This window comes from Sprattus sprattus (assembly GCF_963457725.1).
Source record: "Sprattus sprattus genome assembly, chromosome: 2".
NCBI classification, from domain to species: Eukaryota; Metazoa; Chordata; class Actinopteri; order Clupeiformes; family Clupeidae; genus Sprattus; species Sprattus sprattus.
In genome coordinates this window covers 25,336,137-25,362,513 of record NC_137921.1, presented here as the reverse complement: position 1 = coordinate 25,362,513, position 26,377 = coordinate 25,336,137, and the positions used below count along the sequence as shown (strand labels likewise).

At 39.9% G+C, this 26,377-nt stretch overlaps 1 protein-coding gene across 2 annotated transcripts in view; it reads left to right on the top strand.

Annotated features, from left to right (window-relative positions):
* Nucleotides 1–25,625, top strand: part of LOC308361325 (choline/ethanolamine transporter flvcr2b-like) — a 49,843-nt gene extending 24,218 nt beyond the window's left edge. For both annotated transcript variants that reach the window (XM_080833636.1, XM_080833635.1), the window contains exons 6-11: nt 1,095–1,205; nt 18,262–18,367; nt 18,587–18,698; nt 20,544–20,599; nt 21,865–22,021; nt 24,794–25,625. In XM_080833636.1, coding sequence (XP_080689762.1) covers nt 1,095–1,205; nt 18,262–18,367; nt 18,587–18,698; nt 20,544–20,599; nt 21,865–21,933 — 454 coding nt within the window. In that variant the 3' untranslated portion in view covers nt 21,934–22,021; nt 24,794–25,625. The remainder of the gene's footprint in view (nt 1–1,094; nt 1,206–18,261; nt 18,368–18,586; nt 18,699–20,543; nt 20,600–21,864; nt 22,022–24,793) is intronic.
* The last annotated feature ends 752 nt before the right edge of the window (nt 25,626–26,377 follow it).

The window sequence follows — 26,377 nt, the reverse complement described above, 5'->3', positions numbered from 1 at the left end:
ACTATCTGTTCTCTGACATGATTTCTTTGATTTAAGGAGAGTATAGTATGCGTCAACATACAAACTACAAGAGACCATAGTCATTTGTTAAGAGTGTTAAGTACACATGAGTATAATCTGTATGGCCATGGTAAGTAGCTTTGTTATCCGCCCTAATAAGACAATATACTGTAGATGTTAAATAATAGAGGGCGAAGAATGAAACCTTGGGGGACTCTTCTTGGATTGGCAAAGGTTGCCCTGGACTTAACAGGGTATTCTAAATAGTCAAAACTGGTAGCAGCTGCACAGTTCTGTCAGAAGGAAGATGGGTGTCAGGGTGAGCTAGTTGCATGGCTTTGGGGGCAGGGAAGCTTGATGCCTCTTGGCAGCGTTGGAGTAGGGAAGCTTAGTTCCAGCACATACCAGACCAGAACAGAGGATGACTGCAGGGTCTTTGCCTCTTTGAGCCCCAGTGTTACTGACTCGCCTTGTTACCTGTAGCATTCATGGCCCAAAAAAAGCATCAGCCATCAAAACACCCATCCTAAATCCGCAACCAGTGAACACAACCAGGCTTTACGAAAACACTTTGTTCTTGAAACCTATGTGGTATTGCAAAACCACCGTGGTGTGCCTGAAACATCAACACAGGGTTCCCACGGTCATGAAAATCCTGGAAAAGTAATTGAATCTTATACCTGAAAGTTTTCGAAAAGTCATGAAATTTGATTTTGTCCAGTCTAATGAAATTAATTATGTTATTGTACTCTTCCAATGATAATGTTTATTTGTGCAAACTTCTGCATCATACAGTTTTCACTTCAATTGACGTAACTTAACTAGCTTAGAAAAGTAAGATATCTTAGAAAAGTAATGGTTTATGGTTTAATTTACATTTTTAATCAGGCCTAACATGTGGAGCAAGTATTCTATCTTGTGTATTTGTAGGTTGTGAAAGGTTCCTTAAAAGTGTTTGAATTGTCAATGAAAATAGGTGGGAACCCTGTCAACAGCATGTGATATTCATAAAAGAAGTACTAGCTGATAATGTAAGCTGAGCTCAGTCAAGTCTTATTGAAAACTAAACTGGTTTTTAATTTCTCCCTTCCTAGGCAGACCACTCTGGCTGTGTACGTGATGTCCTTTCTCGGGATGATTTTGTTCGCCTGCACACTCAACCTGGGACACCTGTGGGTTGTCTTCATCACTGCTGGGGCACTAGGGTGAGACTGCCAAGTAAACTTCTGGCACCCATAAAAACATGTTTTGGACCCTAAGGGCCTGATTTACTAACAGGATAGCGCCCATTCAGGTGTAAAATAGCGGGTGTAAGCATAAAACGGTGTTTACAAAGGAGGCAAATTTGAGTAGAAACGCAGATCACCGCTGGTGGTAGGGTATAAGGAAAAGTGGGTGTATGCCGCAAAGAGGTGGGAGGAGAGGCGTTAAGTGCGCCTAATTATGTATTCCGTGGTATTTACTTAAACTGCCTGGCGAGACTGCGTCTCAAATTTGCGGGATAATTATGCGCCTCATAAAAGCACGTATTAACCAGGTGCGCCTGTGTATGTATAATAAGGTGACCAGACGTCCCCGTTTTTGGTGGCCTGTCCCCGGCTGGAGCTGTCCCCGGAAATGTCCCCGGTTTTCACAGACAGACCCGGGATACAAATTTGAAAAAAAGAAAGAAACAATGACCAAATGTTTAGTTGCGTAGCCTCCACGCCACGGGCTCAAGCATGCCATCCAGCAGTCAGGGCAGCAAGCTCTAGCTCGTTGCTCAAAGATCTAGAATGCCCGTCTTTTTAGTGTTTTGATCGGTTGAATATGCAGCACTGTAGAATCTTTAGAAACAACCTCGTTAAACACAAACGTTTTCGTTTTATATTATATACGTTTTCAAATAGCCCAGTGCCAGGCTGTCAGATGTCTATTTTATCACTATAACATTACACAAAGAAATCGGAAGACAATTTTTTTTCTTTGTCAAGTTTAGTAAAACTGCTGATGTTATGGCAGTGGGTTGCGTTCAAGATGAGGAAGCAAAAACAGTCTCACCAGTTCAATTTTAAGCAGGGGGTTTAATGTGCTAAAATATGAGTCATGTGCTTAGGCTACATAGATTTTCATGTAGCCTAGAATAAGGGTAGGCCTACATTACCTAAAAACTAAAACAAAAAAAACGTAAGTTCTTGTGGTGGTCTCTTAAAAGACACTAATGAAATGTGTTTTTCCCACATTAACTTCACATATTCTGTATTAACAAAGATGTCAACTGCTTGCCACAGAACTTGTTATTATTTAGATTATTCAGATCTTCCTCCCTCACCTTCACATTGCATGGATTTTTTTTTAACTGAAATTGTATTTTGAATATGTTTTGTTTGTTTGTTTCTTAAATCACTTTTGGTATAGTAGCGGAACGGAGTCGAATATCGGCACACGTCGAATATCGGCACCATACCTCGTTGTCATGTTTACATTCACTCTCGTGATCAACTTCGGACACCAATGGAGAGAAACGTAATCTCCCACAAAAATATGGCATTTAAGCTTTACTTGTGGAAAAAATTAACTCTGTAGACCTAATTTAAGCTTGCGAAATAGTGTTTTTTATAGTGCACTTTTGCGTGTACCTAATAGTGTGGAACACTCAGTGGCGCGACGAATATTTCGTTTGGTCTTTAAGTTGTACCGTCGGATTAGTTCTCTCCAAGATGAATTTTAACTGTCATTTTAAACTGTCATATCAAATGCCAAAACAGATACCATGACATAATGTAAGTACGGATGCTCACAGAGATCAAATCCGATTACTCTGGTCGTTTAGACCCATGTCAATATGAAAGGCACTAGTTGAGAAATTGGACGGAAGAAGTTCGCCTTCCGTAGTTCCGTTTACAGTTTACCTAAAACAACGTTGAATTAGATAAAATGTTTGTATTTCCACTAACAATAGTACAATTACAATACCCTTGTATTGATGTCTTAATTTTTAATACATAACATACATAATCACGCCATGTTTGTTTTGTGCAGGTTTAAGTGAATAGACTGCACCTACAACTGAATCAGGTCAAAGCAAGCCCACAAAATACCCTAATTAAACTAAAATAACACTATTGAGATGAACGTTTTCTTGACAAAACATATTGTGACTAAGGCATTTGTACAGAAATTAAACCAGGATATGTCAAAGCAAGAGGAAAAGCATTTTATTATCACGAATTCAACGCGGTAAGTGGAACAAAGTGGGAGTGACGATATTCGACTCATTTAAAAACTTACTCGAAAACGTGTCACCGTAAACATTAACAGAAATATTTTGAAATACGGTTTCTTACGGTGTTAAATGAGTCGTACAAGTTGAAAAGGACAAACATCTCTCTCGAAAACCGTTGGTTTGGGTAAGTTTACACCTAACGTTAATCTATAAATAGACATAGTATAGCGATTTCTTAACAAAGCGGCCGATATCCGGAATAGTTACGCTAATACCTAAAAAAAACTATTCCAAAGATCCTGGAGTCTATGGGCCTGATCTGTATGTTCATCGTTCCAGCTGTTTTTTTACACAGAATATAGGAATACACTGCCTTTAGTTGCATTTCCATGCTGGAAAAACATACACCTGACACCCATCTGTGCAGACCAGTCACTTATCAGCCAATCACAGAAGTTAGGCCCACTGCAAGGAAGCTTGACGTCAACTAAGTTCTTATCACTGAAATAGGTTCTAATTATCTGGCTAAAGGTTGTTACCTTTACTACTCTTAATTTCAGCCACTTTGTGATTAGTTTCAATACTCTTTGTTTGACACCTCCCTTGCGATTTACAAGAACAAGGGTAAGATAAACTGCTTTATGAATAAGGGCCCAGTCAGTGTCCCCGTTTTTCGCTTACAAAGACAAAAACATTACATGTTTTGGAGGTGTTAACGTATCTGAACTGAAATTGTCCCCGGATTTTGTCTCAGAAATCTGGTCACCTTAATGTAGTACGGGAGTTTGGCCAATCAAGATACACTACTACAGCATCATCTTTTTCATTGATGAAGTCAACTTTCCTGTCAAACAGCCGTATTACTTTTGAGGTGAGTCTCGGTATCTGCCAATGATGTAATATGCTGTGTAACTTAATGTTGCTATAATGCTGTTTGGGTATTCCGTAGATTATTATTATTATTATTATTAATGACACCATACACCCACCATAATAAGAATGTCTAGCCAAACTCAGAGCTAGCCTACTGTATATAACCAAGTCATCATACCATTAAATAGTTTTTAGGCCTTAAGTGAATTAATGTTTTATACCCCACTAAAAAATAATCATCATGGATGGGAGTGAATCTGCAACATTATTAAAAACTATTATGTCACTACCAGGGCATTCAGTGTAGGCTACTGTGGCCTATGCTACTTCATACAATCACTAGACAGATTAGTCGGCATTGTCAGTGAAGACCTACAGTATGTGATCGATTTCTAAAAGTTGGATTATACATATTATAAACATCCAATATAGGCATGTTAATTTACTCATATTGTACTTGTATTTATAGGCATATCCAAGAAATTACCTCAAAGAGAACATACAAAACTTTTTTGGAGCCACAGGGGGAGTCCTCCATTCCCAGAAACTCAACATGGAGAAAAACCCAGACCAATACCTGTACAGACCAGACCAAGGTAGCCTATAGTATACAGTAGAAAATCAGTATTGTTGCGTTATCTGAAAATAATTCTCAAAATATTCTGATGTTAATGTCAAACTAATTGAACTTATGGCTTCCCTGTGTGTCTTTGACAGGAGTTTGAGGAAGAAGATGACCATGCGGAGGTAGGCATATGTACAGGGCGTTACCTTATGGGCAAACTCAGAATCCACACATTCTTTGTGTTGAATTGATATTGAGTTATCTTACCTCCAAAATCATACTTTTTTGCTTCACAGGGACGTGGGGGAGACGCGCCCTTGTGTTGGCAAGAAGACCTGGAATTCAGTGACGCTCAATCTGATCTAGGTTGACAATTACACTCTCGATTTTTTTTATGCTTTTCTGACCGGGTGTCACCACTGAACACTTGGATGAAGGAGAGTGGGATGCGGTTCTGAAAATAATTCTCAAAATATTCTGATGTTAATGTCAAACTAACTGAACTTATGGCTTCCCTGTGTGTGTCTGACAGGAGTTTGTAGAAGAAGATGACCATGCGGAGGTAGGCCTAGATGAATGTGACGACTTCACTTTCATTGTATACTTTTATGGCCTTTTGCATCAAAAATAGCCTTGTTTGTGTTGATACAATGTTGTGCAATAAAGGTGATGATGAAGGAAACAGCACAAAAATCAATGTCTGTCCATCTATTTATTCTGTCTATTTAGGCTAGTGTCAATGGATGTACCAGTGACAGGGACAATACTGCATCAGAAGCACCTGGGCAGCCGGATACATCTGAATATGAAAAGGACCCATTTCACATATTTGGAAGTACACCAGGTTTGAACAAACCATTGAGTAAATCTGGCCGTGTAACAAAAGCTGAAGCACTACTGATGGTCCTATAATTTGCCATGAGACATTCCCTTAGTGGAGTTGCAATTGTTGACCTTTTACAGCTAATCAACGTATTATTTGGAATGAATGTCCTTGATAGTTCGAAACATTTATTCCAAAAAGTATTTGGAAAAATATCAAACATGCTCAATTTCCATTTTTACTGCACTTTCTGTCTTTCATATATTGGTTCACCAGACTCTCGTGATGTGACAGAAATGGAGTGTCCTCAGTGCAATAATAAGTGCAAAACACATGATCTAAAAAAAAAACTATTTTTTTTATTAGTGTGCCTTTAGCTCCACAATTACAATGTACAGTCGTATGCAAAAGTTTAGGCACCCCTCTAATGCTGCATGATAATTGACTCTGTCTTCACCAAAAAAAAATCACAGTGGTCAAATATTTATTTTGCAGTTATCACTGAGTGCTAGGGTGTTTTCCAGACAAAGATATTTAGAGTAGCAGTATTTATTGGTGTGAAATTAAATCAAATGTGAAAAATAGGCTGTGCAAAAGTTTGGGCACCCTGATAATTGTGTTGATTTGAATACCTGTACCTACTCAATGCTGATAAAATGCAACACAGAATTAGTCTGGTTAGCTCGTCAAGCCTTCAATTCCATAGAAAGGTGCATCCAACCATTAAAAAAGGTATTTAAGGTAGCCAATTGCAAGTTGTGCTTCTCTTTGATTCTCCTCTGAACAGTGGCAACATTGGGGCATCAAAACAGCTATCAAATGATCTGAAAACAAGGATTGTTCAGCAGTTTTGTTTAGGGGAAGGCTACAAAAAGTTATCCTGGAGGTTTCAGCTATCAGTTTCCACTGTGATGAATTTTATTATGAAGTGGAAGGAAACAGGCACAGTTCTTGCTAAGGCTAGAAGTGGCAGGCCAAGAAAAATAACAAAGAGGCAAAGGCGAATAATGGTCAGAATGGTCCAGAATAACCCTCAGATCACCTCCAAAGATCTGCAAGGTCATCTTGCTGCAGATGGTGTCACTGTGCATTGCTCAACCATTCAGCGCACATTGCACAGAAAACAGCTGTATGGGAGAGTGATGCAGAAGAAGCCTTTTCCGCACATACGCCACAAACAAGCTCGCTTGAGGTTTGCCAAACTACATTTGAACAAGCCAGGCTCATTTTGGAAAAAGATAGAGATATTTGGTCACAACAAGAGGCGTAACGCATGGAGGCAAATTAATACAGCATTCCTTGAAAAACACTTGCTGCCCACAGTAAAATTAGGTGGGGGGTCCATCATGCTGTGGGACTGTGTGGCTAGTACAGGAACTGGAAATCTATTTAAAGTTGATGGTCGCATGGATTCAACTCAGTACTAGCAAATTCTTGACAATAATGTTCAAGAATCTGTAACAAAGCTGAAGTTACGGCGGAGTTGGGTGTTCCAGCAGGACAATAACATGAAATATTGCTCCAAATCCACTAAGCCATTTATGCAGAGGGACAACTACAATGTTCTAGAATGGCCATCCCAGTCCACAGACTTGAATATAATTGAAAATACATGGGATGTCTTGAAGCAGGCTGTCCACGCTAGGCACCCATCAAACCTTACAGAGCTGGAGCTGTATTGTAAGAAAGAATGGTCCAAAATACCTTCATCCAGAATCCAGACACTCATCAGAGGCTATAAGAAGCGTCTAGAGGCTGTTATTTTGGCAAAAGGAGGCTCTCGTAAATATTATTGTGATTTTTTCTGTTGGGGTGCCCAAATTTATGCACCTGTCTAATTCTGTTATTATACATTTGGAATATTCTCTGTTTATCTAATTAACCTTATTTCACTTCTAAAATATCACTGTGTCCATGTAGTATTATATATGTGACAAAGAAGTTCCTGATCCAAACGCCCAACAATTCATAAATGAAAGTAATAAAGATTATCAGGGGTGCCTAAACTTTTGCATACGACTGTATACTTGAACAATTAGATGGTACAGATATTTTAAATTACAGAAAAAAACAGAAAAACAAATAACTCCATTTCGGACATATTAGATGGCGACGTTTACAAAAAGTTATCAAGCCCTGGACACATTCTGAATAATGACCATAATTTTTCTTATATATTTAACAGTGATGGCTGCACAGTTTTTAATTCCTCCCCTTTTTCAATTTGGCCAATCCATATACTTATTAATGAGCTGTCGCCAAAAGAGAGAGGAAAACACATGGCTCTAGCTGCCCTATGGTTTGGGAAGGGGCATCCAAAGATGACCAGTTTCCTCCACAATTTTGTCGATGATGCCAAAACATTGGCAGAGGTAGAGGTGAAGTGGATGTCCAGAGGTCACGGCTGGGTCCTGTCTAAATTCATAGGCCTGTGCTGTGTAGTGGACTCTGTGGCAAGACCCATTATGCAGAACACCACACAGTTCAATGGGTACTTCGGGTGCAGCTGGTGTTTGCACCCAGGCCAATATGTGTCGGGCCAAATAAAATACCCAATGACACAAGAGGATTGCCCAGAGAGAACTCAAAAACAAATGCTGAGAGACATGGAAGAAGCCCTAAAAGCTGGCAAGAGTCGGAACGGTGTTAAAGGACCGTCTCCACTCATAAACCTGCCATATTTTAACATTGTCTGGGGTTTTGTTCCTGATTACATGCACTCTGTGCTTCTAGGGGTCACCAAACAATTAACAGAACTCTGGCTGTCTTCTGTGGGCAGAGCATGTTATATAGGTGCCCCCTCTGAGTTAAAAAAAAATTGACCCTAGAATTATTGCAATTCGCCCCCCTAAAATGTCCCGTTTACAAGAAGCCTCTCAGAGAGAAAAAATTGGAAAGCCTCCGAGTGGCGTAATTGGCTATTGTTTTACTCCGTGCCCTGTTTACTTGGAATTCTCCCCACCAAATATCTCCAACATTTCTCTAAATTAGTACATGCGGTTTACACCCTTCTTAAAACCAACATTTATCCCCACGAAATAAATAATGCAGACATTATGCTACTGGAGTTTGTGTGTGGTGTCCAGGAATTGTATGGCGAGGAACAAATCACCTCAAATGTTTATTCGCTCCTCCACCTAGCCAAGAGCGTAAAGCTCTGGGGACCTCTTTGGGCCCACAGCGCTTTTGTTTTTGAATCGGCCAATGGGGAGATCCTGAAACTCATACAAGGGACAAGAGGTGCAACCACACAAATTGTTGACAAATTTATATTAAAGAACACCTTATTGGTATTTTCAAAAATGTATTCAATCGATAACACCATCTTAGAATTCTGTCTTGAGTTAACATCATGCCCAAGATTGAAAGTCGCAGAGAATTTTGATGGCACAACTGTTTTAGGACAGGGACGCCCCTATGAATTAAATTTTGAGGAGAGGGAGCTCTTCGACAGACTTGGCTTCAGAGTAACATTTGTGACTGTCCACACAAGAGCTATATGCCATGGTCAAAGAATAGACAGCCTGGAGTACATTAGATCAAAAAAACCAAACAACTCTATAGTGTAATTGACCAATAACACATTCGGAGAAATTCGTAAAATTTTTACTTTTAACTTGGCAGTTTTTTTTTTTCAAATAAATATTTTCAAGGTTGGTCACAAAGTTGCCAACACCATTCATATCAGAAATGTTACACTAACAGACAAAATCATGATAGTATCACCAAGTGACATTGTAAATAAATGCTTAATTATAAACCATACAGATAAATTGTATGTGTGTACGTTCCCAAATTTTTATGAGCATGACTAAGGTGTTTAGTTTACGTTTATGTTTAGTTTACCATCCAGTTACCTGTTGTGTTCTTGTGTTCCCGAGTGACTGTGTATAGTGAAGCTAATGTATGTCTGTTCTTGTTTAGACTTCTTAGTTAGTCCAGCCTGTTTCACAGTACTTCTCCTGTTAATTATTATCCCCTGTGTGTCTGATTTTCTGTTCATAAACTAAAATTCTGTTACTCCAAAAACATTTGTATTAGTCTGACGTCCTATGTCCATCAATCGTTGTAAAATTGCTTCACTTATGAAAATGTAAACATTTTTTTTTTTTTTTTTTACATAATAGGCCAGGGTAAATTGAAATGTCCTTGTATGTTTCCATTGTCCATCCACTGTAGTACACATCTTCAATGCAGTGGCAAAATGTCTGTAAAACAAATATGTACAGGCGGTCTACAACTGCGTAGAGTCCGCCTGGAATGCCCACAGTTGCAATGCAGGCTATTAATTAGGCCCGGGAAACCAACCCGCAATGTCAAGTTATCAGGGGATTTTGTCATTTCTGCCCAAACTTGAAAAAGGCCTTGGCCATCAACAGGGTTAAAATGGAAACAACTCAAGACGGTTCTTCAATCTTCTTTGATTTATTTTAGTCAATATGTCTTTTTAGAGCAGTCTTTTCATAGGTTGAAATCCTTACAAGAAACAAACACAATATACAGCAATCGAAATTAACATTAAACAGATCCTAAAAAATAATCGGAATTTACTTTACACAGATCAACAGATAATCAAAATTATTATTAAAAAAAACAGATCTTACCAGTAGCATCCCTGGAAATGGCCAGCAAATTAACTCCCAAATCCACAGTAAACATGTGCTTTGCAAAAACTCACAAACTACCTGTATTTCCTACTTCCTGGCATTAGGACCACTTACTTAAAGTTTGATTTTTATCTAAAACAAAAGTAAATCTAACAGCACACGCAAAATGGACTGATTTGTAGTTAAACACATCCGATTAACCAGTTGACCAGTTGAGACCAGTTACTGAACCAATTGAGACCAATAACCATTGAAATGGCAGACACCAGTTAAATCCAACTGGTTTCAACTGGATTGAACTGGTGAGCAACCCCAGTCCAAAAGCATTATTCTGATTTGCCAGACCAGTTGAGACCAGATACTGAACCAATTGAGACCAATAACCATTGAAATGGCAGACACCAGTTAAATCCAACTGGTTTCAACTGGATTGAACTGGTTAGCAACCCCAGTCCAAAAGCATTATTCTGGTTTGCCAGACCAGTTGAGACCAGTTACTGAACCAATTGAGACCAATAACCATTGAAATGGCAGACACCATTTAAATCCAACTGGTTTCAACTGGATTGAACTGGTGAGCAACCCCAGTCCAAAAGCTCTATTGGTATTTAAATGGTTTCAACTGGTTTCTACTGGTGTTACTAACTGGGTAAACCAGTAGAAAATTAAAAACCTAGCTGGAACCAGTTGGAACCAGTTGGAACCAGTTCACACCAGTAGGCTTCCTATTGGATTTTCAACTGGATTTTCCACGAGGGTAAGTAACGAACCAAGAGGTGTTTAAGCATGACATATCAGCTACTAAATGAAACTATGCATGTGCGAGAAATTTGAAAAACTCGAACATCAGAAATGTAATTGTTTTTAATATTTATATTTGATACATCATTTAATATATGCATATGTACAAAATGTCCCACCAGCTAGCTGTTCGGCCACGTCTGACCCAGAATACTGCTCTTTGTATGGTTTACTTTCAAACCATAGTTTTTCTGCGTAGGAGTAACACGTAGCCTATCTATTCAGGAAAAGTAGGCTACCTGTTAGTGATGCGCGAGAGGGCGTTATTTTAACACCCGCCCCAACCCGACCCAAGGAATTTTCCAAACCGCCCCGCCCGACCCGTGTATATTCTGAAGCGGCCCGCCCGACCCGCCCAATTTGACCCGCAAAAAATCAAAATAATAATAACAACAAATAAAATTAAAAAGCCTGGGGCTGAGGGTTATGCCTAATTTAACACGTAACTAAATGAGAAGGATTTGCGCTAAATTCGCATTATTGTGAAACTTCAACGGCAGGTCTACAACAACAACAACGACAGCTTTACGCAATTATTTATTGAAGAACTGTTAACAAATGCGTGGAAGACATAGCCTTTGTCTATCTATGATGTTCCCACAAACAGACACATAGCGCAGGCAATGCACACGCACTAACTGGCAAAACTATCAAAGGCAATGTAGCCCAGATATATGACAATCTGATTAACTAGACTCTTAGCGCAGTTTTGTCTAAAACAAAAGGGTAACAGCCACTTCATAACAAGTAGCATACTCAATAGTTCACCTGACTACGAGGTTCCTACTAAATAAAATAAATAAATAAATAAACTGTACCTGTTTTATGACCATCATATTTGTACAGCGCCTCACATTGAAGATATGACGTAGTCTGCAATGGTGTCATCGGACAGCACGACTTGTCCAAATGTCTCCCACACCTTGCTCTTTTGGTCGGCTTTCCGTACAACCTTTGCATCGCCTTTTTTAATCTTCTCTCTTATTAAGTCAGCCATTATTGGAGTCATCCTAGAAGTTTTGGCGGTGCAAACAAAAACTACGGATGGCGTGTTGGGATAAACTAACCGGAGCTGTATCTAAAACTATACCATTCTAAAAGGTAACATAATTTTACAAAATATAAAGTATAGAATAAAATGTGAGGTGGACACCAAGGTTATGTAGCCTGAAGGCCCTTGCATGCTTCTAAAGGGAGCATGAATTGCTAGGTGCTTACGCGTTGCGTTGCCAAGCAATTCACACCCAGAACAATAGGCTTGCGTAAAATGACGCAAGTCTAGAAAAAGGGGCCGACGCACGCAAGACGTAAAAAGTCGCGCAAGGGTCGCGCAAGGGGCTTGCGCGGCCTCTTGCGCTTGCGCTTACGTAACTGAGCATAAATCAGCCTTAACTCAGACGACTAGCAGGAGTGGGAGCTTTGAGTGCAATAACTTTGTGACAGTGGGATGTATGCAATTGATAAGTTCTGTAGGCTAACGCAAAATTGCGATTTCACCTAGGCTATGTATTCCAAAAGTTCCGGGTTGCGGGTTTTGACTATTTTGACCCGCCCCACCCGAACCCGCGATACTTAAGGCTGATTTATGCTCGGCGGCGTAAGCGCAAGAGGCCGCGCAAGCCCCTTGCGTGACCCTTGCGCGACTCTTCACGTCTTGCGTGCGTCGGCCCCTTTTTCTAGACTAGCGTCAATTTTTACGTAAGGTCTTATGCGAGCCTCGCAGCCTGCATTCTATCAACGAATGTTACGAGATGAGGTTACTAAAATATTCTGCATGTCTACTCAGTTTTACAGTGCTTCCCAAGTAAAGGTTTGAAAAGAACTTCAAGCTTCAGACTTTCTGTTAGGGAACCTGTTATCTATCTGCAGAGCAAATGTCAGGCTCATACAAAAACATTAACGTGAACTACTTGATGCTAATACCTAAAGCGGTGTCTATAGGATTTTCCATATACGTTAGCATTAAGCTAACGTATTTTCTACCACAGTAAAACATGCAATACTATGTGATTGTTTTTAAAAAACGAATGTTACGTGATGAGATTACTCAAATGTAGTCTGCATGTCTGCTCAGTTTAACAGTGCTACCCAAGCAAAGGTTTGAAAAGAACTTCAAGCTTCAGACTTTCTGTTAGGGAAACAGCTTTCTATCTGCCAAGCAAATGGCAGGCTCATGACAACACGCGCAACCTTTGGGAGCATGAACTGCACTGAGTAAATTTTGCGCAACCGTTAACCCCCAACGCTGAACCAAACAGCCGCCTTTAGAGAAAACTGCTACCCAACCCACCCGGCCCGCGGGTGCCCGCGTAATTGGGTAACCCGCGCATCACTACTACCTGTACTCGAAGTACACTAACTACACTAAGTAAATTGTAGAGCCAGAGCAGCATATTCATTTCACCTTCCATGTTTTGACGTTATAACCAAAATAAGTTCCAAGGCAACTGAAGTCTGAACTTCAGTTTCCCCTGCCCTGTCCACGCTACAAGTCCAGTTTTCAAATGTATCCGCCGAGGGCAGCGTTTTTTAAAAGCATGGTTTTCAGTGTTGGAATACACCGTTTTAAAGTAAGGGATGTTGTGTATTCCTACCAGACTATTTAACGGGATGCTATGGGCTAAGGTGACCAGACGTCCCCGGTTTCCGGGGACAGTCCCCGTTTTTGGTGGCCTGTCCCCGGCTGGAGCTGTCCCCGGAAATGTCCCCGGTTTTCACAGATAGACCCGGGATAGAAATTAAAAATTAAAAAAGAAAACAATGACCAAAACGTTTAGTTGCGTAGCCTACATACCACAGGCTCAAGCAAGCCAGCCAGCAGCCAGGGCAGCAAGCTCTCGCTCGGAGCTCAAAGATCTAGAATGACCGTTTTAGTATTTTGATTGGTGGAATATGCAGCGCGGTAGAATCTTTGCCATTGGCTTTTTTTTATTATTTAGAAAGAGATCGCGTTCACTCATTCATTCAGCCAGCTAGCTCTGACAATACGAGTATAACAAGATAGGATAGCATTGGGATAGGTTAGTGTCATTGTTTATCATCTATGTCATATATTTAACTCATGATCTACATATTTAACCCATGATCTACAATAATCATATTATTTAACCTATGATCTACAATTTGCAACAATGTGTGTGTTAAGCAGCAGCTATCTGTTGGTCAGATGTCAGTCACATCTGTAGACTTGCTAACTAACTTTGTTAACTTTTTAACATTAGCAGTGATACTAGCTACAGTACTATGATATTACAGTTTCACTAATCTGGGTTACTAGAGGTAGTTGGCAACTTGACATTAAATGAAACCACTTGAAAGCTGAGGAGTGCGGACTTACATTAATCACAAACCGTATGAGGTATGCTATCTCTGTCTGGGTGGCTCCGGGAACGTTGGTTTAAAAGCCGCGCAACCACTCTTCCCTGCCATCAATTTTGTTGTAGGCTTTAGATACAGCCTGGTTGAACACGAACGTTTTCGTTTTATATTGTATCAACATACGTTTTCAAATAGCCCTGGGCCAGGCTGTCAGATGTCTATTTTATCACTATAACATTATACTCAAAATCGGAAGAATATTTTTTTCTTTGTCAAGTTTAGTCAAACTGCTGATGTTATGGCAGTGGGTTGCGTTCAAGATGAGGAAGCAAAAACAGTCTCATCAGTTCAATTTTAAGCAGGAGGTTAAAAAATGTGCTAAAATATGAGTCATGTGCTTAGGCTACATAGATTTTCATGTAGCCTAGAATAAGGGTAGGACTACATTACCTAAAAACTAAAACAAAAAACGTATGTTCTTGTGGTGGTCTCTTAAAAGACACTAATGAAATGTGTTTTTCCCCACATTAACTTCACATATTCTGCATTAACAAAGATGTCAACTGGAAGTGTGCCACAGAACTTGTTATTATTTAGATTATTCAGATCTCCCCCCTTCACCTTGACATTGCTTGGATTTTTTTTACTGAAATTGTATTTTGAATCTTTTTGTTTGTTTGTTTCTTAAATCACTTTTGGTATAGTAATACCTAAAAAAAACAATTCCAAAGATCATGGAGTGTATGGGCCTAATCTGTATTTTCATTGTTCCAGCTGATTACACAGAATATAGGAATACACTGCATTTAGTTTCCTCAATGGCCTTAACATGTTCTATGCTGGAAAAACATACACCTGACACCCATATGTGCAGACCAGTCACTTATCAGCCAAGCACAGAGGTTAGGCCTACTGCAAGGAAGCTTGAGTCAACGAGGTTCTTATCACAAAAAAATGGTTCTAATTATCTGGCAAAAGGTTGTTACCTTTACTACTCTTCATTTCAGCCACTTTGTGATTAGTTTTAAGATAAATACTCGTTGTTTGACACTTCCCCTTGCAATTTACAAGAACAAGGGTAAGATAAACTGCTTTATGAAAAAGGGCCCAGCCAGTGTCCCCGTTTTTCCGTTTACAAAGACAAAAACTTTACATGTTTTGGAGGTGTTAACGTATCTGAACTGAAATTGTCCCCGGATTTTGTCTCAGAAATCTGGTCACCTTACTATGGGCAGTTTACCTGGCTATTAATCCTAGCAATCTCTAGCTTAGGGAACCATTTTAACAGTTTGCAGTTGCCTGTGTGTGATAAACTCATGTTAATATGTGTGAATATGAACTTGTGAACATTAACTCGTTAATATGAAGCTGCAAAGGCACACTGAGGGGTAGCCATAGCAACCCAGAAACTCAATGTTCATTGAAAAGTTTAATTTCCCAAAATCACCTCACCAAAATAGGACAGTGATGAACTAAGTGATCACAACTTTTAATGTGGACGGGAGGGCTAAACGGAGAAATATTTATGAGATTCAATATTTACCCGGGTTAGTTTGCTGTAACCTCGTCAACCAAAAGCTCTAATTTTAATTTGAACTCATCATCCATTGTGGCAGGAAAACGCAGGCTATGTGTCTACGCTATTACTATTAACACTAATGGGCAGGGTTAGGCGCTAATGACACGACGACGTTCTTGTTTGATAAATAGGATGCAAAATACCGTGCTTTGGCAAAGGCGCAGATTAAGCTGTGGTCGCAATGTTAGTAAATCATGCCCTTATGTCTTGTTAGCATGTTTTGAAACCCTTGTGAACAATTTGTAATGCTTGAACATTCTTCTGGGTCACAACGGAAATTCTTCTCAGGACTCTCGGGAGATGGAGTACTAAGAAAGTTAATCTCGGTAGACTCCTCTGAAAGTTTGTTTAGCAGTTTTTCCCGAAGTTATACAAGACTAAATTAGATGTTCAACTATGTAGGAATGGCTCATAATTTCTAAGAGAAATGTCTTCTCCGATGTTTGCTTGTTTGTTATTGATATTGATGATTCTCGTCTTGTGACTAAACTGAAGTAGAGTGCCATCCATTGGGGTAAACTTCCATTTGATTTGAAATTCCAGAGTCTCCATGTACTAAATGGAATTGCACAATTTAGCTGGTGTGGCCATTTCAGCAACTTGTCTTATTACCTCAGCCAAGGAGGTTATGTTTTCGGTTGGGTTTGTTTGTCTGTCGGCTGTCAGCAGGATTATATTTAAAAGATTTTCATGAAACTTGGTACAGGTTTGTAGCATGGGCCAAGTAAGCACTCCCATAAGCACCCATTACATTTTAGAGCGGATCCAGAACAAGGATTTCACAATCTGGTTCAGAGGCCAGCTCTCCCTGGGTGCCCTTCTAGTTAATGAGATATATTTTGTTTAGCTGGCATGCCTCCAGGGTTTCTGTAACAATTTACCAATCAGTGAATTCCTCTCATCAAATTCACCCTTCGCTAAGCCCCGCCCACCTTAACTACTGTTGCTACGCCTGACAAGCTTTCGTACCTGGCATATCAATCTCAATGATAAGTGCCGTTATCTGACGTCCGCAGAGAGATAATTACTAATTTCTGGAGTTCAGGGGAGATCTCTGAAAGAACGAGGCAAAAGGGGCTTCAGTATGCTTTTGAGGGATACATACATGATATCTGCGCGAAGTCAGACAATGGGGAAATACATATTAAAACCTCCGGCAACCCCCCTGATGCTCCCACGTAGGAACTGACACAGGGAGAGCAGCAATCGGATTGGGGAAGTCGTGTGTCGGCCGTCATTTAACAAAATGCTAAAATATATTGAACAGTATGTCAAAGCGAGCCTGCATCTTGTCTCTTACCATTTTATTTTACGTTAAAATGTACGCATTCTAAACAAAGAACCGTAATCATTTGCAAGCAATACTGAGATGAGTTAACTATCTGCTAGCTTGATAACATTAGCTTGTCCTCATGTTGGAGACTTAACAAAGTGCCAAAATACATTCAACAGTATGTCAAACGCGAACAGTAGATATGTATCTTATGTCTCATTTTACGTTAAAATATGTGCATTGTGAACAAAGAACTGTAATTGTATGCAAGCAATACTGAGATGAGTTAGCTCGCTTGCTAACATTAGCTTGTTGTAAGCAAATATAAGTGTTCTTTGTAAACATTCAGCTACGATTGGGGCCTCCCACACTTCTTTATCCACTCACGGCATTTCTCATATTGAGTTTTGGGTTTTGGGAAAGCAAAAATTCAACCCCACCCTCCAAACTCTTTGGGTATCGGCTGTCGGTTTTGCACAACCCATAGGCACAGTGCTTCGGAATCTTCACTTTGCCAAATGCTTGTCAGGTCCTCCGCGCTTAGTTACCCGTTGCTAAACTACGATTGGCCTGGGGCAGTTTTTGGGCGTGGCTTAGCGAAGGGTCAATTCTAACCCATGGCTTGCTTGTATTGCTAGGCTGTAATATGAGGCTACTGTATGAAAACACATTGCTGAGCCAACAGGTCATGACCAGGCTGAAAAATGACCCTCCACATACTCTGTCTGTGTGTGTGTGTGTGTGTGTGTATGTGCCCCTCTGTGGTTGAAGTCATGCAGTGAGGCTCCAGAAGCGGCTGCCCTCTGGCCCGTAGTGTAGCTGACCCTGGGGCGGATCAGGCCCATAGCTGGCAGGGACCGGCTTCAGACTCTGTGCCAGACAGCTGTCAATCAAACAAAAAAGCAAATGCTATGTGACCACAAATAAATGCAAATATTTACTGCTCTGAGAAACATAGCAAAGTGAAGGCTTTGTCTTCTAAGAGGCTGTTGGTGATCTTGAATATATTACAATTGATTCAGATGAGGTTGAATGTAGTCTGTTGCCTTCAGAGAAGAAACTTGACTTGGGCCGGGTAGTAGTTAACACAGGAAACACATTCAAAGAAGCCCCTCAAACATAAAGTCCTGCACCCATGTCCCATCAGCCATCACCACTCATGTAGATGGCTTATTTTGTTTGACTGAGCTTAATGTAGTATGTTTGTGTGTGTGAAGGTTTTTCATGACCGGCTACCTGCCTCTTGGCTTTGAGTTTGCTGTGGAGCTCACCTATCCGGAGTCAGAGGGAACATCTTCGGGACTGCTCAACTGCTCTGCTCAGGTAAGAGAGTGTGTGTGTGTGCGTGCGTGCGTGCGTGCGTGCGTGCGTGCACTGTCAATAAGCCTTTGGCTAAGTTAATATATATGTGCATAAGTATTTATTAGCGTTTGTGCAAGGCCTTTTTCTATGATTATGCTTGTGTGTACAGTATGCCTAATGTGTATGTTCGTGTGTGTTTATGATTAGCTGTTACAGCCAACTGTTCTCTTCCTCTGTCAGATTTTTGGCATCATCTTCATCATCTGCCAGGGAAAGATCATCGATTCCTTTGGTATTCTGGCTGGCAACATTTTCCTTTGTGTCTTCATGCTCATCGGCACCATCATGACTGGTATTATTACACACAACCATGATTTGGCACAGTCACTCTATGTGGCCACGAACTCCACAGTGAATAATCTGCTTGTTGTGCACTGACATAAAAGGGTTTATTTGGGATCTACGATATGTATCCTATGTAGAGCTTGGTCAAACAAGGATTTGCGTAGAATCAAAGCTATATAACCAGGTAACATGGCCTCAAGCAGGCAATGATGAAACCTTTCTAGGAGTAAGCAATACGCATCAGAGGAAAGACCATGTTGCCGGTTGAGGTCACGTCACAGTTCAGATCTCACATTAAACTGGTCATTTTACGTAGTTTTCCTGAAACTTAAGATGAGTCATGTTATTAATTACAATTTAATTATATCTTGTTCACTTATTATTACTTATTATGACTGTAGCATTAAAATTTCTGCAGCATGTTGTGTTTATATTTCTTTTTGGGAAATCCATATCCAAGTACACAGTGTAGTTCCTGGAAGAGACTTTTTTAAAGAAATATGTGTTCTCATTAAACCCACTGGGGCAAAAGCCATCTGTGTGGTTATATTTCAATTGTTTTCCATCGCTTTCAAAGGTAAACACTGTCGGCATTGCTATAAATGACAGACTACATTCATGGTTCATCACAGAGAGCGTGTTGGAAATGTTTTGAGCTACTGAACAACAAGCTCTGCTGAAAAAAGCGACAGAGCGACCCCTCTGGAAATCATTCAGAGAACGTTGGCACTGGCGGTCGGCTGACCCATGTTGGGCATAAGGTCGGGTTGGATTACATTTGGGTTTGTTTTCTTAAACTCGATCCTCCATTAGTCAGTCTTTAAACTACATCGCACAGTGTTCAAAATTTGTTTGATCTACCTAAGCTTAAATCACAGTGAGCCTTAAAAAAGCACTTACTATTTAAACTTATTTTCACTAGTACATGCACACTCTGACAAAACATTGTCAGCAATGTTTAAGGATACATCATGCACAACGAGATTTTTACATCTGAAGGTGTAGTAAAACTAAAACAGATTTGCAACAATCCTTTTGTTTTTCACTGCAGTTATTATTAAATACATTTAGAACACACTAAATTTCACAGTTCAAGTTACACAAGTTCATTGAATGAAAGGTCACCCGGCAGTGACCAACTGGTCAGCAGGCACTCCTAGGATTGTATGCAACACAAATACAACGTCTTAAAAACAACCAAGAGGTGTTTCTCAGAATATAACCGGTCACTGTTATACTGGGAAAAAGGTTTTTGATTGCTCTGCAAGGACATTTTTTTTCTTTCTCCTACACATTCTCCATTTCTTGCCCACAGTTGGGAGGTCCTGTGGGCCTCTGAAATCGTGCTCATCTCCAGGATTATTGTTCTAGCTAACACAGAGCGTGCTTCCATTGCCCCTTACATCTGCCAACATACACTTCGTGCACAGTTAGAAGGGTTCATTAGGTCACGTAGTTGGAAGAGTGCCTGGTTCGCTGGGAGCACCTGCTCTCTGATGTCTCTGGGAGCAGTGCAGGGCACTGACCTCGGACAGCGGGTGGGGATTTGTTTGGTCAGTGTTAAGCAAAACACTCTCTGATATTGTTGTATAACTGTGAGAGTTTGTTTGATCTGTTAAAGAGACTATTTATTTCTCCATGCATTACTCCAGTCCAGAACTTTGTCAGCAAGTCGGTCGGGTTCCTTTTGGAGTTAAGGTGTTAGATTCCTCAGGCATACCCTGTCAGAAACTTGTTAAACATGCTTTTACATAAGAGGGAGATTTTAAAAAAGGAATGTGTTTGTGTGATGGTGATTTATGACGGGTGTTTTTTCTTTGTTCTCTTATCTCCTGCCATACTACATTTAAAGCCTTAATCAAGTCAGACCTGCGGAGACAGAAGGCAAATGCATTGGCCAAGGAAGCTGTGAGTATGACAGTCAACAAACGTTGCCTCTGAGAGGTGTGTGTGAGAGAGTGAGAGTGTTCGTGTGTGTGTGTGTGTGTGTGTGTGTGTGTGTGTGTGTGTGTGTGTGTGTGTGTGTGCATGTCTTGGTGTGAGAGCAAGGGTTGTGTGTTCCTTGACAAAGGTAATCCTTAGCTGAGTATGCCAGTTCTTCCCCATTCTTCCCCATCCTCCTCCTCCTCCTCCTCCATTTTTAACATGTGCTCCTTGTTTTTTTCCTTCTCACTTGTTTGTAAAGATCAAACTCAATAGGCCTCCACATGTGGACGTGTAAGGTATAGATTTTTGCACATGTTGTGAGGAGCATGGCTTCATCTGATAGGGGAGCGTATTTGTCTTTTGTCAGTTTGCGATAACATGACGGTTGTTGTTTGTTCTCAAATTCAAAACATGTTTATGCCTAAAAGTACATAACACCAAATTAGCTGTAACTCGTTACATAATGTTAGGCCAATATTTTAGTCATACATTTCAAAGGTGACAAATGTATTTACAAGTAGATTTACATAACCACGAATGACTGTTTGCTGTGATAAGCAAATTAATGACACAATTCCAGAAATAATAAGTTAAGAAGTAGACTACTTCTGTCCAATAGTAGCACCTTGTTTTGCATGTGATGTCGCAGCTGATTCATATATTACCACATACTATGTGTGATTGAACTGTGAATTATGACAGAATCACTAGTCACATTTTTCCACCAATCAGCTTAATAAAGATTGTGTTTTGCTCTGTGAACCACATTTGCAGGATCCTCCTATTGGCTCCTCAGTGCCATCAAAAAGCATCTGGTGACATTGACCGGGTATACACCACATGCTGTTTGTTTAGTCAGTAACTTTGTGACATCATAAATTGATTAAAGTAACTGGCTATAATAAATTGATACACTTGAACATTGGGGCCACAGACCATCGGCACTGTGGACGGATCCATAGCAATAGTGCCAATCTTATAGCCACGGGATTCTGTACTAGTACTCACTTCGGGGGGAGAAAGTAGTCCTCTTACTTTGACCTTGCACCTTCCAAAGAGTTGTTCTGCACAGTGGTTGTGGTAGTGTTACCCATGAGTGTAAACAATGTTACCAGACGGCGTGAGAATGCTTCTGATGGTATAGGGTGTCTGATATCCGTGTACCTCTACACTACCCACATTCTTTATGCACCTCCTGCTCTTGTTGCACCCCACCTCACCTCCCCCTCCCCCACCTCCTTTGCCAGGCTGCGAAAGAACGTATCGAGGGGAGAGACTACGGCACCGCGGCTCTGATCACCCCTCCACAGCTCTGATCATAAACCCACCTCACCCCATTTCCCCACCCCCTTTTCCCCTTTGAACTCCCCCCCTGTCCTTCAAATCCACGCCACCACACGCAAGGTAGGAAGGAGCTAGCTGGCTGCTGATCTCCCACTCATTCATTCATTTGCACCTCTGATCCAATCCCCTCCTCTTCCCACTCTCACCCTTCCCTCCATTACTTTCAATCTGCTTGCTAATCATAGTCAATCATGTTTCAACACAATCACATACATATACACCTGTTTGCACAGACACATACACTGACATGATGTTCACCATTTGATTGCTGAGGTTTCGCCATCAAGCTTATTTATTCTCACATGACTGTCTAAGTCAAGGAGTTTGTCTGCCCCCTTGTGGCTAACTAAGAAACTGAACATAGGGGCACATATAGGAGCACTTTAAAAGCCCTTACTCTGCTATAATTAGTAGGACCCCTGTGCTCCAGTATGGTTCAGAGTGGCCTCCAGATACATTGTCTGAGCCTTTTGCACTCTTTACATACAGGGCTATTTATGTGATGCTATTAATGAAAAGCATTCAGCTGCACTAAATATCTGCCATCTGTAGTTTCCATGCTCTATCACACCTGACTGAACTCACTCATGCTATTCTTTACCAGCCAAAGTCTACATGAATTGAAACAGGTTCAGATACCCCAGGATAGTGATAATATTTCAATGTAAATTCTATCCCTTTGGCATACATTTTGATATTGCAAATGATCTACAGTCAATCATTGGTAGAAAGCTCCCTGGCAATCAAACTAAGGGGTGTTGGAACATCACTCTTCCAGCTGAGCAACAGAAAGACGTTGTTGAAACATGTGTACTGCTTGTAATATTGAAAAATATGACGTCATCAACTTTATAAATGAACAAACTTATCTGAAGTAAAATAGGCAGTACATATACAGAGGCTTGCAAAAGTATTCATCACCCATTTTTACAATTACAAAAGATAATTACAAATGATTTCCCAATCAGAGAACATTTATGCTCTAGTACATTTTCAAGGTTCTGACTTTGAATGCAAGACTGCCTTAAATTGGTGAGCTGATTTTTTTTAATTAAACGTTGCTCCAGTCTATGCAACAAACAATAATTCCTGATTGGTGTGGTTGTCCAGTTGCTACGCTAGGTAGCTCGGGAAACTGTTAAATAACCCAAAACTGTTTAAATGGCAGCGTGCCATTTTAATAAAATTATACCTATTAATTTACCAGCTATACCAGTTATTTAGCTGATGTAACAGTCTCCTCAATTTAACTGATATAATTATAAATGGATAAGGCAGAAACCCTCATGGTGCCTGTGCAGGTTCATATTAACACGAGTAGATATTAACACATGCAAGTATCTGCCAACTATTAAGATTGTTAACTAAGCTAGAGATGGCTAGGAGAGTTAAAAAGCTACGATAGGTAGAAACCCTCTGGGTGCCTTTTGAAGCTTCATATTTTAACATAAGTTCATATTACACATGCTAGCAACCATCAACTATTAAGATAGATCCCTAAGTTAGAGATAGCTAGGATAGTTCATTGCTACAATAGGTTAACTGGCTTGAGACATCGCATGTTTAACATTTCTTGCAGAGGTACGTGCTCCAGAACATCCCACTAAATACGGTTAGGTGAAAATGCATTACACCCGTTACTTAATCCTTATGGAAGACTTAGTGTGAATTATTTAATTTTTTTCATCTTTATCTCATTTTGTTTTGACCTGATACATTAATGAAATCCATGTTTGAAAAAGGGAGGGAGATAGAGCGACCCATTCACACTATACCTGGAAGAGTTCCTGTGCCAAAGAATGTGTACAGGCCGAACCTGCGTATTAACTGCAGGGCTGCAGAGATTTAGCAAAATCAATGTATAAACAGCGGGCAATGGTCTGTGATAGTAAAATTACAGTAGATATCTTCTTCTGGATAAAAAAAAAGTCTGTTTAAGGGTTGTCAGCCAGGTTGTGAAATGACCGAAGGAATAAAGAATAAAGTGATGAAAAGACTTCAATGATATCCAGGTGTCAAATCGAGCACCACTGGATCCATATTAATAAGGTGGAAGTTGCATCACACCAACCAGATGCTTTGTAGAAAAAAACCTGTCCACAAAACCAAGCATCTAAAGAAATATTTACTGGTGACTGAAGCAGCCACTGTCCACACAGCACCCTGAAAAATCTATCAAATTCAGTGGCTGGTAGGAGTCCATAATCTTAAGAGCTATTAGCAAAAAAACATTGTTTTAGAAGATCCACATGAAAGCATGTTTGGATGTGCCCTTAGATGTGGGGAAAGGATTTTATAGTCGTACGGGACCAACATTTGAGGCCAATTCTTAAAGCGCTTTATGTGGCATAAATCTAACACTGCCCAAAAACAGCAAAGTGAATATTGTAGAATGGCTCAGTCAAAGGCCTGATTAAAATCCTACTGGGAATCTGTGGCATTACACTCCAAGACCGCCATCCCATCAACCAAGAAGTATCAATGTATAGGGGTTACTAATGCAAGCAGAATATTTTTATATTTATTTATTTAACATTTTAGTACACAAAAAATAAACTAATACTAAATATTCTGCAGAATTAATGTTCACAAAGACAATGCTGATTGTAAAAATATGTAAAATAAATAATATGTATGTGTAAGATGACCTTCAGGGTGGTTGAATAATTTAGCAAGTCACTGTACATACACTGCTGAATTTAGAAAATCAAAAGGTACAATTAAGAAATAAACTGTGTTTTTTTACCCTGAAGATGACAGCGAAATGTTGCCAAACAGACATCTGACAAGTGATGGTATGTGGCACTTAAAAAATGTAATTCTTGCACACAGGAAAACCGGAACGGAGCTGTTCTTTCTTCTGCCATTTTGAATGAAGTCAGGCTGTAGAGAAGATGTGGATGTTTCCTTCTGTTGTACTGAGGGGAAACCACATGTGCACATAACCAGACTTGAAGCTTTGCAGTCATCTCATAGCACAAAGAAACTTCAGCTGGGCTTATTTTTTGTTTGTTTGTTTAACGTTTTTATCACCATTACATTACTAGCATCTATAGAAATGTGTCAAACGCTCACTTGATTTTTGTATAATTTCTCGGATAATGGTTTGTAAATCATAAATTATTAATGCCTAGTGTTCGGTTCAAAACGATCCTTTCACATATTTAGATACATGACTTATTTCTTCTAATCAGACGTGTCCACAAAACACTAGCCATAGAAATCTCTTATCTAGTTCTTATCACTATCTTCTTCATGTTTAAGGGGTGTGGTTTTTCTTTATATATCTTTGTTTGAAAAAGATGTATGTGTTCTGCTTAGACTGAAGTTTGAAGAAGAAAATGTAATTGTATCTTACAGTGGGGTCAATCACTGTATTCTTTCTGTAAAGCACATGAATTTTATCATATTTATACCACCTCTGTGAAGTGATTTAAACTTTGGCACAAATTTATGACAATGATAACAAGTCGAAAGTTTTATATGATAGTGTTTTTGTAATTTGACATTAACTGATTTGTATCTGTTTGCACAGATAAAGATGTGTAATAAAAAAAGGATATTAAGTTGAGTCTTTGACATCCATCTATCCAGTGGTTTCAGCTAAGTAGACAGATCATAACACAGCATCATGAAAAGTCAAGTTGACCTGAAATGTCATGAGTTGGGCCTATAATTGTATAAGTGGGAGAGAAGTTGATTTGAGTTTTGATGTTTATTTCTATCCCCTGCTCACATTTGGGAGATTGTTATGCTAGTAAATAAAACAATACATCATTAGAACATGTCACTTGCAATGACCTACATTGAGCTCAAAGGTTATATAAGGATTCAGGATGGTAAGGGCCTCATGTGATAAGTCATAGAACATAAACATAACTAAGATTTGTATCCAAGCCAGACATCCAGAGCAACCACATTTACAAAATGTAAGAAGTGCCTGACCACACTAGCCCATCAGAGTGAGGACTTTGCCTTGGCCGTGCACTGGCCAAATCTATCTAGGTTCTCGTTTTCTAGCTTAAAACTTGATTCTTGGCGTGAAGGTAGGGAGGGTACCCAAAAGTGGCAGATAATAATAATAATAATGGATTTTATTTTTATAGCACACTTTCACATAGAAAGAGGTCTCAAGGTGCTTGACAGGGTCACAATAGCAATTTAAACAGTGCATTCTAAAAACAATACAGAAAATAAATAAAAACAGAAACCAGGACTTTAGGTGAAGGCAGATATAAATAGATGGGTTTTGAGGTGTGATTTAAAAGTAGTGAGGGAATCCAAAGCCCTAATGTTCTCTAGGAGCTTGTTCCAGAGTCGAGGCCCCAGCGAGGAGAAGGCACGATCTCCCATTCTGGTCATATTTGTCCGGGGAATTGCAAGCAGGTTTGCATGTCCAGACCTAAGAGGTCGTTT